This window comes from Cibotium barometz, chromosome 56 (genome assembly GCF_041138505.1).
Source record: "Cibotium barometz isolate CiBa-2024 chromosome 56, ASM4113850v1, whole genome shotgun sequence".
NCBI classification, from domain to species: Eukaryota; Viridiplantae; Streptophyta; class Polypodiopsida; order Cyatheales; family Cibotiaceae; genus Cibotium; species Cibotium barometz.
The window spans coordinates 11,721,504-11,734,003 of record NC_141101.1 but is presented as its reverse complement, the minus strand read 5'-3'; the positions used below and the strand labels follow the sequence as shown (position 1 = coordinate 11,734,003).

General features: G+C 45.7%; 2 protein-coding genes across 3 annotated transcripts in view; both read right to left on the bottom strand.

The window, feature by feature from the left end:
* LOC147606906 (ras-related protein Rab-2-B-like) overlaps positions 1-7,238 on the bottom strand; it is a 9,176-nt gene extending 1,938 nt beyond the window's left edge. For both annotated transcript variants that reach the window (XM_086791238.1, XM_086791239.1), the window contains exons 1-4: positions 7,020-7,238; positions 6,683-6,822; positions 6,045-6,127; positions 5,757-5,961 (exon numbers count right to left, since the gene is read on the bottom strand). In XM_086791238.1, coding sequence (XP_086647364.1) covers positions 5,757-5,961; positions 6,045-6,127; positions 6,683-6,822; positions 7,020-7,065 — 474 coding nt within the window. In that variant the 5' untranslated portion in view covers positions 7,066-7,238. The remainder of the gene's footprint in view (positions 1-5,756; positions 5,962-6,044; positions 6,128-6,682; positions 6,823-7,019) is intronic.
* Positions 7,239-11,273: 4,035 nt separating this feature from the next.
* The window catches only part of LOC147606905 (uncharacterized), a 1,490-nt gene continuing 263 nt past the window's right edge, over positions 11,274-12,500 (bottom strand). The window contains exon 1 of the mRNA XM_086791460.1: positions 11,274-12,500. This exon is cut by the window's right edge and continues 263 nt beyond it. Coding sequence (XP_086647586.1) covers positions 11,274-12,500 — 1,227 coding nt within the window.

Genomic DNA, 12,500 nt, shown 5'->3' with positions numbered 1-12,500 from the left:
TAGGATTAGGGCTAGGGGCGTGTGCTAACCCAAGATTAGGGTTAAGGGCTTAGCTAGGGCGTGGGGACCTAGAGGGTTCACACGTGGCCTAAGGGCGCTAGCAAAATGAGGTCTAAATAGGCTAAGAGCTTATAAATAATAGCTAGGGCTAATAATGGCTAAAACCTTATAAATAAAGCATATAGCTTAAAAATAAAGCAAGGGCCAATAATAGCCAGGTTTGTTAGGTATTTCGGAGCTAGTTTCGAGTCTAGTCAAGTGTCCTCAATGGTGTGAACACACTAGGTGTGAACAACCTCTTATTTAGGATCAAAGGTTAAGGCTCAATGCCTACAAAAGCATGTATCATATATTATGAGTACCCATTCAAGTCGTGCAATCTCTCATACTTGAGCTCTCTCTCTCTCTCTTCTACACACTGCACCATGATGATGATATTTCATCCTCCATAGCTCCATGAGTGATCTCCTGTGATATCCAATATGGTATCAGTGCTCAGGCAAGCCATTTCTCCTCCTCATGTTGGCATCTCTGCATTTTTAGGGTTTCTACACTTTTAGGGTTTCTATGTTTTTAGAGTTTTGCACCTTCAGGGTTTTTGCATATTTAGGGTTTCTGCATTTTTATTTCCTCATCAGAGCCCAGTATTCATCCATTTAACCTCATCATCATGCCAATCTGCTTTTTTTAAGTGACCGCCATCATGCTGTGTTTTCTTTGCCGCCATCTCAGCCGCCTTTGATGTAGCTTCTGCCACCCGTATATATCCTCACAAGGCAACACTGCAGTGTCTACACCACCACGTAGTCATCTGCTCCACTTCATGTGCTGACCAGCAGGCAGCCCATCAGCAATATCAACATCATCTACACTAGCTGCGTTTTGTGCCAGCCCAGCCAGCAGCAGCATTCAGCCAACGCCTGTCAGCTCTCTTTGCTCCTAGCAGCAGCACCAACTGTTTTCCTTCCTCGAGGGGGATGCACAATTAGCACAAAGAGGTGCTTCACACAATATTGCTGAAATCTCTCAGCTATGTGGTATCTTGGTCATAGAAGAGGATATATTCTATGTATTAGATGCTATGTTTGACTCTACCATGAGTATGTTTGATATGATAGAAAGTTTGCTTCTCAACCATGGCATTCACAAAGGCCAAGAAAGCTGTTTGGTCTTCATTATAGGGACCACCACATGGTCTATATCCTATGCTTCTTCCATGGAGTTCTAGGATCTTTCAACATTGATGCCTATCTCAAGGCATATGTGTTCGGCATCAACATTAACATCTTCATCGAACATATCCATTTCTAGGTATTCTACCTTGGCTAAAATGATGGCCCGAGCGTCGATAGCTTGGAAACGACACTAGATCTTCATTGGCATCGAGGGGGGAATTTTTCTCAATCTTGGGTTTTTTAATGTTTGAGTCTAGGGTTCTCAGCCCGGGTGGTCCCCCAAAATCTGAGTTATATATTTTGGATCCTTTTGGATTTTGTAATGTCTTGTTTCAACTTTTTCTATAAAAGGCTCCTCTCCATCAAAGGCGCGGGGGGGAGGGGGGGGAGCCTCTCAACCTTGCTTACTAGCCTCTGAGTTTGAAGCGGGGACCATGTCTTGTTTCTTTGCTTGTGTTGGTGTACGGGACTATTGAAGGTTAATAGTCGTTGCATGGATGTGCATCGACACATATTGGCTAGCACTAGAGGTTTTTATTGATGATGTTTTGGATTGAACACAAGCCTGATACGTATTATCAGTGGTGTTCTTTATTGAACACGGTCATGATGTGTGCATTTTTTGATATTACTCGCGATGAGAGTGTTGAGATACCTGATAGTTATATGATTCTCGGTTTGTGATTGGCAAACAGAGAAGGTGCACCAGGTTTTGGAGGATATGCATCCGTCTTCAGGAGACCATATTGTTGGGAGAGTTACATCCCAACGGTCAAGTTTGCCTCCACCAGTACTAAGCATTCAGCAACCGGTTACAGTTTGTTTATGTTATATACGAATGATAGATCCTCGATAACCTGTAGAACAGTGGCTTGTGATTAAGTTGATTCCTACTTAGGTGACTATGTGGAAAAATCATACATATGTGAACCTAATATTGGAGTCAGTTCTCTGATGTGGATGGGCTTTCCCGGATTCATTTCCGAGAGTGGAAATATCTCAGGTGGGGAAGTCTGTTACATACCTACTACTAATCCTCTAGATAAGGACCTGATCCGACAAGGTTAGGGGAGCCGTGAGATTAGGAAAAGCAAGCTAACACATGTGACTACAGTGGATTATTAGTAAATCCATAGTTGCTAGCTATTTATGACTCGATGGATATTTATGGAAGCTTTGGTACTATGTAAGTGACTTAATTATTATTGGGTTGTTGACAGTGGGTCTGAGGCTTGAGCCAGACCAAAGATACTCCCACCATGGACTGGAGTGACCAGCCTGCACCCATTCTTTTTTTTTTTTTCCCAAGAAAAGATCCTTTCATTAGTTTAAAAAAACGCCCACTGGGCTACAAAAAAACTCTCCTGCTCATAAGAAGGCAGAGCAGAGATCCAATCAAGGTAGCTAGGGAGACTCTCCCTAGGTGCAAAAAGGTACAAAGATCAGTACAAATAACTGAGAGCTATATCATACAATAGGAGGGGGGAAAAGCCAAACAGGTGGCCTGTAATGCCAGCGGGGGGTACCCGCATGTAGTGTATAGAAGGGGCCACTGCGCCAAGTGGTGTAGAAGGCCTGGTGCCGCAAGATCGCCGCATCCAAGTCGCCCCGGATGTGGTCATACTGTCCGCGCAGGGTGTGGATCAGCTCCTGCGAAATCCCCCGAACAGTCTCTGCTGGTGGCTCCAGTCTCCCCTCAAAGGCCCTGAAACACCGGGCTTTCCAGGTGAACCAGATGGTGAGGCTGCCGAGGAGCTCCCATCGTAAATCCCTCTCCTGTGTCCAGACGGCGGATGAGAAATCCAGTGAAGGAACAAAAACTCAACTGCCTGAGTCTTCAGTATGCTAAGAGCGAGATCCAGAGTCCACTCCCGGTCACTAGTGCCACAGAGAGGGAAGGAGAAGGCCACCGCTAAATCAAGTGTCTCCTCCCCTCGAGCCGGAGGTATCACCACATGCACTCTGATGGGTGCTGGCTCATGGGGGCCCTCCGCTCCAAAAAGCCGTGTGAAGGAGTAGTCAAAAGCCTCCGAGCGCTGTCTAGTGTCGAGCCTACTCAGCCGACTACGGATAGAGGATATCCGTGAAGTCCGAATCGGCATGGTAGGTCTCCTCTGCGATGCTCGAGCAAGGTCGGTGCTCAGTGCCGGCCGAATAGCAGGTGAGCGCCAAGGTACTGCCAGGGCCTCCCGAGGAGCTGAGGCGAGCAGGAGGGGGGGGGGGGAGAAGGGGGTGGGGAAGGAGCCGCTGACAAAACGGGAGCGGGAACGGGAGGAGGCGAAGGCGGAAGCGAGGCGGGAGGGGGGGACGGGGGTGGGGGTGGGGGTGGGGGTGGGGGTGGGGGTGGGGGGGAAGGAGGGGATGCTGGCATCTCCAGATCCTCAGTCTGCGCTGGGGTCTCCTCCTGGAGGGGAGCAAAGCTGTTCCTCACTGGAACCCAGTGATGCTGAGACTGTGACTGCTGCTGCATCGGCCTCTGGGCCTGCTGCTGTGGCTGACTCCCTCTACGGCGCCCCTGTCCAGGCTGCCAATCCGAGGTCTCTCTGGGCTGAGCAGGTGTCCCAGAGGCTGCCTGCCGAGCCGCATCTGTGGGCGGGCCATCGGGGGCCTGCTGCTGCGGTGAAGGTTGGGGTCTCCTGCGAGGGCAGGCCTTGGCCAGGTGGCCGACCTACCTGCATATAAAACACTGGTTCGGGAGCCCGAGAACTCCACTCTCTGATCGATCCATCCCCCCCCTCTCCTAGGTAGCTGAATGACCTTCGAAAGAGAGGAGATGTCAGGAACCAAAACTCCGACCGAAGGCAAGCCAGCTGCTCTAGCCACCACTGAAGCTGCTGTGGGGCCAGTCTCAAGCACCGAGCCCACCAATGCTCCTATCCTAGAAAGGAGCGGAAGGTACTCGCGGGCGGCGGAGTCCAGGGAAGCAAACTGTGACATGAAATAGGCACTCTCCCTGCTCGGCCGCTGCTGGGTCCAAGCCATGCTGCCAAGGTCTGAAGAAGGCCCGAGCGCCCCTGATGTCAAGGGGACTCATGGCTAGGACCTCGGCCACGCTCTGGGTTGTCTTGAACTCAATCTGGTAGTGTCCGCGGCCCAGTAGCTGAACGTCCAGGATCTTGCCCACATCTGCAAGAAGGCGGGCCTGGAGAAGATCCCGGATCTCCCCTTTGCTGGGGCGAGTGCCAACTATACCGCAGATGGTGGAATGTGCCTGGAGGCGTTCCACCTCTGCGGGGCGAGGCTCGCTTCCTCTTCTGGCGAAAGAGAAAGCCTGATGGGGGTATCCTCAAGGATGGGCGAGAGGGCTACGGAAGAGTCCCTCTGAGGTGGGGCGGGAGGAGCCTCCATCAGTGTCTGAAGCTTTGACGAAGGCGAAGCGTAAACGGAAAGCCCTGCAAGAACCGAGCTGCACAAGAGGCGGAGCGGGGAGGGGCAGGGGGGGGAAGGGCGGAAGACGGCGGAGGAGGGGGAGAACAAAGGGGGGCGGAAAGAAAATGAGGGGAGGGCATTAAAACAAAGGCGGCGAAAGGGCCGCGGGGGGGGGGGGGGGGGGGCGGATGAAACACGAAAAGGGGGGGGGAGAGGGCGAAGGCAGGCAGAGGGGGGGAGTCACGGAGAAAGGGGAGAGAGCAAGGGCGCGAAGGAGATAGAGCAGGGGGGGGGGCAGGTCACGGAGAAAGGGGAGAGAGCAAGGGCACGAAGGAGACACAGCAGGCGGGGGGCGCGAAAGAGCAGTGGCTGGTGCGAATGAGCACAGGCGGGGGCGCGGGGGGGGGGGGGGGGGGGGGGGGGGGGGGGGGGCACGAATGAGCACAGGCAGGGGGGGCTGGCGCAAATGAGCAGAGGCAGGGGGGGCGCGAATGAGCACAGGCGGCGAATGAGCAGAGGCGGGGGGGGGCGCGAATGAGCAGAGGCGGGTGTGCGTGCAGGCTGCAGCGCGAGCAGGGGGGGGAGCGGAAGCTTAGCCTGCACCCATTCTATTTGGTACTAATCTTGTTGCTTGTGTTTAGGGTGATCTTGGAGGGATCTTACACACCCTGACTATCTTGTGTAGGTTATCCTCTCCCTCCTTCAGTTGTGTCCCATCCTTCAGCCTAAATGCTGAAGCACCAGCCTTCAGCAGAATCAGAACACAGATCAAGAGCAGCCCACGGCCAATTTGCAGCAAAAAGCAGTAGCTAGGGTCCTTCCTCCAACGCAAAGAGAATGCACAGTAAAATATCCTAAGCTCAGTGAAGCAAACTTTTAAGGAATCTACAGATTCCAATCAATAAAGGAGATAATCTATGAGAATGGAAGGGGAAAGGAAGAGAAGGGGAGGAGCACATATAGGAGGTGGGACCCAAGACAAAAAGATGTCTGTGGGTGTTTCTCTTTCCTATCCTCAGTTTAAGATGCATTTTGTTTGTGTGCTAATTGAACTATTTAACATTTGTATGTAAGCAATACCATACTACACATACACACAAACCCTTTGGCCACCCAGGATAGTATGAGTGGACTCTAAGACATGCTCTATAAATATACAATGTTCACCTGTGAATTGGAGATAGTATACAAAACCCTAGAAGAAAACCATACCTCTTCAACATTTTGGGCAGTCTTTGCTGAGGTTTCCATGAAAATTAAGCCATTCTCCTTTGCAAACCGTTCACCTTCTTCTGTGCTCACTGCTCGTCTGTGAGCAAGGTCGCATTTGTTTCCAATCAGCATAATAGTCATATTTGAATTGGCATGGTTGCGAGCATCCTCTAGCCAGCTTGCTAAATGATTGAATGTTTCCCGCCTGCAGGGGTTTTTTTTAATGTAAACTAGGGCAACAATAGCTCTCCAAAAATCAATGTGGAAATTTGAAAAACATAACTTAACCTTGTGATGTCGTAAACCAGTAATGCACCAGCAGCTCCACGATAGTAAGACCTTGTGATAGACCTAAAAGATTCTTGACCGGCCTAGTCAACAGAAAGTATAACAGTTTCATGGACGGTATTAGTTGCCTTCCACATTTTCCTCTGCCATACATGCAGCTTATTCACTCAAAGATACTTGACTTTGAATGACCTCTCCGGTATTTTTGCAACGTGACAATGCATACATAAACCCTAATCTTTAACAACCTGTAAATTTGATGTGGCAATGCATATACACAAACCCCAACATATAAATCTCTTGTGGCAACCCCACACATGCATCCTTTGATGTGGCAATCGTTCCAGGTGATACCCAGGTTCAAACTGACTGACTATACATACATCCTTTGATGTTGCAAACCCACACGTACTTGCTTTGATGTGGCAACCACGCACTACACGCTTCGATGTGGCAGCCCAGTAATACATAACCCCATAAGTGTTGTACTTTTATAGTTGGCACCTTGATATACACATACTTTCATGTATGCATAGGCTTTAACGCTACACCCATCAATCCAAACCAGAGTTGCAGTTTCACATGATATTATTGAGAAAAGCAAATTGAGTATTGCCGCCTTCGCGGGCCTGTCTTACTGTGTCCCAGATTTGCAGCTTGATTGGCTTGTTGTCGATTGCGATCATGCGGGCACCAAACTCAACGCCTATGGTCAGATCGTGCACAGGTTGAAAGCGCTTATCTGTGAATTGCAACAGAAGGCACGATTTGCCCACCCCTGGATCCGCACACACGCAAATCAGGCATCCGATCCAGAGTTCAGAACAGATTAGGCCTAAGATTGAACAATTTAACTGTAACAAAGAGCAGATTGACCACAAAAACATAAAAACTGAAAATAAACCGTCAAAAAAAAACACAGATTCTCCTGACAGCAGAGAATATTAACCCTAAAACAGAGCAGATTAACTCCACCTGTATCCCCAATAATTATGTACTTGAATAGATAAGCGTAAGACATAGCGGCGAAAGAGCTAGGATTTCCGAGAGAAGAGTCTAGAGTTTCTCAGGCCGTTTAGGTCCTGTGATGAGAAGAGCTAGGGTTTGTACTCTCCGCAGAACCGTTGAAGACCTGCCTCTCCTTGATCAATGAAAGTGAAACAGCTCTTCTTGTAATGGGTAAATTTACCAAGCAAAACTTAACCATGCAAATTTATGTTGACCAATGACTATAATTATGCAAAATTAACAATCCACCATTTTCCAAGGAGGTGGTGAATTTCAAAGATTTGATTTTGAGGAAAATTAATCATCTTCTCACCTAATGATGTAAAATCAACACAACTACAATCATCATAAAAACCATCTCTCTCTCTCTCTCTCTCTCTCTCTCTCTCTCTCTCTCTCTCTCTCTCTCTTTTTTTTGAAATATGTACTCTACTATTTACATTATCATCTCTGACTCATGGGTTATAGGTGAGTCATGATCCTCATACAATCTGCTTTAAGCTGATCATTTGTGATGCTGTAACAATCTTCCATCACTTTAATTCTAATAATGTTCCATGGAACAGTTACCTTGCAAAGCTGAACTTTTTCAAAGCACCAAAAGTTTCTAGCATTCCAGATATAGAATAAGAACCACATCCTTATTGACTGCATACAGAACTGCAATGCAACAGTAGGCATAGGGCATAAACCAAAGGTTACTGAAAACTGTGTAATTTTAACAGGCATACACTGTTGAATGTGAGACAAAATCCATTGCCACCATTCTTTGACTGGTTTACAGTACCAAAATACATGTTTAATGTTTTCCATTTTCCCACAGAGGGCACATTTCCCATTGCCAATGTTTTTCTTGTGAAGCAACTCCCCAGTAGGCAGGGCACCTGCTAAGAGTCTCCAAACAAACACTTTGTGCTTATGTGAACAGGGTAAGCTCCATATTGATGATAATCTGGCAATCCACCAATCCTGAGATCTATGCATTCTCCACAATTTATTGCATCTTTCTGATATATTCTGTTGTGCCAAGAGAACCTGATAAAACTGTGAGGTTGTGGACTTCCACCAAGAAACTGCCTCCCCTGGAAGCTGCCAACCTTTCCCACAAATTGGTATTAGGTGGAATCTGCAGATTGAATGTGTATGTACATAGTTCATTCCAAGCAAGTCTGAAATTGCAGCCTAATCTGAACCTTCTCTTAGCTGTCAAGAATAAAACAAACTTGCCATCAGAATCAATTAGCAGCTTGATGTGCCTGACCCCTTTCTTGAACATTGTCAAAGCTTTCCTACCCAATTTATAACAGGGTGCCTTTTTAAACAAAAAACTCCAAAACACATTTTCATCCCCTAGTGAGTTCCCTGTGTATCTAACTCTGCCATCCCAAATCAGAAAGGAGCAGATGTGTTTCCATGAGTCAATAAAAAGTTGTGCAGTTTGACAACCTGTTTTCAAAGGTGCATGTGAAAAGAGTTTCTCCCAATCAGATAAATCCCAAGCCCCATGGAAATACACAACAGAATAGCCAATGATCTGCCACATGCATCTAGCCCATAAAGTATCTCTTGAAAACATGTGTTTAAGCATGGTTGCTCTTCTTGCATGAGCATGTGCAGCCAGATTTAGCACTCCCAGTCCCCCTCTCACTTTGGGTTGACAGATCATATCCCATTTGATGAATGCACAGGTTTTCCCCTTGTTCCCCCATAAGAACCTTTTGAATGCAGTTTCAAAAATACTCAAGTGTGAAGGTTTCCAGTTCAACAGAGGGATATAATAGAGCAGATAGGGAAGCAGGATAGATTGCACAATCCTCAATCTAACATGTAGAGGCCATTCATCACAGAACCATGAAGCAATTTTGGTCTGAACTTTGTCTGCCACCCAAGATGTGAGCTGTTTATTAGTCACATTGACTCCAATAGGATAGCCCAGATGTCTAAAAATGTGACCCTGATGCACTCTCTTACCAGCCCATATCAATGCATTAAAATTTTCTGCAGTAATATCAATTAATTGAGATTTATGCAGATTCAGGTTCATTCCAGCAGCCAAAGAGAACAGAGATATATATTGCATGCATTTGATAATGTTCCTATTAGAAGCCTGTAGAAACAAGATGGTATCATCTGCAAATCCCAAGGCTAAGAGTTGCTCTCTGGTAAGTTGAAGCCCTTGAATATTGCCTGCAGCAGCTTGAGTTTCCAAAAAAGTAAAGAGGGGATGTGTGGCCACTGCAAAAAAAAGGGGACTCAAGGGGCATCCTTGTCTGACTGATCTGCTCATATAAACTGGAGGACTTAATCTGCCATTGATGAGAACCCTAGAATATGCTGCAGCCCCTAACAGATATATGCATCTGCTTATTTTCTTCCCAAAGCCCATCTTTTGAAGAACCTGTTCAATGAAATCCCAAGCAACTGTATCAAATGCTTTGGCATAATCTATCTGTAGCATAACCATGTTCTGAGCAGTTTTTTGAGCAAGTTCAATCCCCAGTTGCACTGATAGTATATTGTCCAATATGGACCTGCCCCCAATAAACCCAGATTGGTTTTTGTGTACATGTTTCCTCAACTGAGGAGCAATTCTGAGAGCAACAGATTTAGCCAGCACTTTATATAAGAGTCCCATCATAGTTATGGGCCTCCAGTGATGAAGTTGATTACAGAAGGTTTACTTAGGCAGCAATTTGATTACCCCCTGCTTAAGATCTGGGTGCATATACTGTTGTGCCCAAATATCATTGATAAGAGAAACCACAGTTGGACCAAGTTCTTGCCAAAAACAGATCAGAAATTCTTTAGAGAGACCACAGTATCCAGGAGTCTTGTCTACTCCCATTTTACTGAGAGCATAGAATACTTCATTAGCAGAAAAGGGGATCTCCATTCTCTGGGCATCACTTCCAGAAATGGAGGTGTCCACTGTTGCTAACAAAATATCAATAGCAGCTTGTCTTTCTACACATCTATCAGCAAGGGGGTTTAGGATTTTTTCAAAGTATGACACTGTTTCTTGCATAATGTACTGGCTATCTGTGCTCTCAGAACCATCCTCAGAGATGAGCATGTTGAACCCTTCCCTTCTATGTTTTGCTTGGAGTTTTTTGTAGAATGCCTTGCTAGTGTCATTGCAATCTGCAAGTTCTCTGATTCTGCATTTGTGTCTGGATTTAGAGACTTCCCTCTGAGCAATCTCAAGCAATGATCCTCTTATGTTTTCAATTTCCCTGCATACCTGAACAGTAACATGCCCTGTATGTACCAAGGATAGCAGAGGAACCAGTTTATTTTGTAGATTAACAAGTCTGACTCTTTGTTGCTGAGCATGCTGCTTGCCTACCTTTCTGATACACTGTTGCATACCCTTACAGATAGAGACCCATGCTTCCAGATGTGATAGATTCATTTCAAGCACTGCTTTAATCAGTTTTTTAACATCATTTTGAAAGGAGACAATATTTAATAAAGAGTTATTAACCATCAACCCTCTGTGATCACCAACTTGCTTAGTGAGTGCATCAGCATCAGAAAATTCCAATATGAGAGGAAAGTGATCAGACATAGCCATTTGAATTTGCACTTGCATCTTGCATTTGGCAGGGAGCCAAGAGTCCCTAATGAAATAGATTCTATCAAGCCTAGACCAAGACATGAGATGAGATTTAGAGTGAAAAGTATAGCCAGGGGAATTCTGGCCTGAGCTCCATGCATCTACAAGATGGTGTTCATTTGCAACCTGTAGCCAACTACTGCTTTCTTGAGAGGATATGATAGAATGCATAGAAGTAGTATCTTGACTGTTGAGCACCATGTTAAAATCTCCCCCCCATATACCTTGCTGCACAGGCACTGATTCAAGCCATGACCAGAGATCTGCCCTCTCTTGCCAATTGTTACTTGCATAAATATTTAGAATGTCTAATCTGCCCCATGGGCTGTCTACTAAGAAGACAGAAGCTCTGCCAGATCTGTGATCTGTGACCCATTGTGGGTTTAGAGAATTTTTAATGAGAGTTAGTACTCCAGAGTACTCTCCCATTTTACCTCCATAGAAACAAGAATAGCCTTTAAAGTGGAAAGTGGCTCCACCTCTAGAATGCATTTTATGCTCTTGGACAAACACAATGTCACTATCAGTTTGTAGAACCCATTTATTGAATATGCCTAGTCTAGTTGGGTCATTTAGACCTTTAACATTATATGAGGCAATCTTCATTACTGAGAATCAAGCACCACCTGAGTGGAATTCAATCCCTGAGAACTTTCCTCAGAATCTGTCATGTTAATTTCCAAATTATCTATATTTTTAGGATCCTGTATTTGCTTTTTAGCTGTATTACAAGCTTCCTCAAGTGCAGCCAAAGTTTCAGGTGATGGCATCTCTTTAAGTAGATCAAAAACATTAGGACTAATATACCCAGATGATTGTTGCTTGGCTCTGAATGATTTCCTAGAAGCTACCAGCTGAAACCCTTCAGCATCAATGGCTCTTTTCCCTCTATCTCCACCTCTGATCCCAGGGAGAGGCCTGGATGATGAAGGTGCTGCATTGGTGTTTGTCTGGTTCCTTGCATTCCCTATTCCTTGTGTAGGTTTAAACAAGGGTCTTTGCACATTTCTGTTAGCAGCATTGTTAACACCTGGAGGTTGAGCATATGAAGGAGATACAGCATCTCCTCCAACAGGAATTGCAGACTGCCCTGTAGGTGCAGATGCTCTCTTGTCACCCCATGGGTGAGCTGAGGAAGATTTCCCAAATATCTGCTCTTTGGGAACTAAAATTTTGCTACCAGGGTAGGATGGGATAAGGTTAGTTTGAGGTGATATGGTGGGACAATTTCTTGAGAAGTGCCCCACTTTATTGCAGTGGAAACAAGCCCCAATGAGATTTCCCCATTTGAGGTACAGCACAATACTTCCAATGAGAGGAATGTCCAACTCAATTGTAGCAGGAAAGGGCTTATCAGTATTCCATAACAAACAGGCTTTGTTCCTATTGGGGGAGTTTATGGTGGGAGAGTAAAGCACTTGACCTAAGGAGCCAGTTATCTCCTTAATACATGGCCACAGGTAAGAAGGCAAGTCAATGAATTCTACCCAAACAGGACTCTGTGACAACAATGCTTCTTTAATTTGTTTTATGGGTTGCCAGTCAAGAACATGGACAACTTCTCCAAATAAAATGACAGTAGGTTGAGATAGGAAAGCATCCCTGTTCTCATTCTTAGCAAAAAGCACTTCATAAAGACCTTGCCCAGCATAGAAAATTTTATCTATGACAGGCATTCCAAATCCATTATCAATGGCTAATGCAATATCTTTTATTGGGGGTAATCTACTAGAGAATAGCATAACAACAGCCCGGGCTTTAAACACAGAGATTTGCTGCCATACAACATTAGTGTCCAAAACTACTTTATGTTCTCCTTTAATAGATTCATC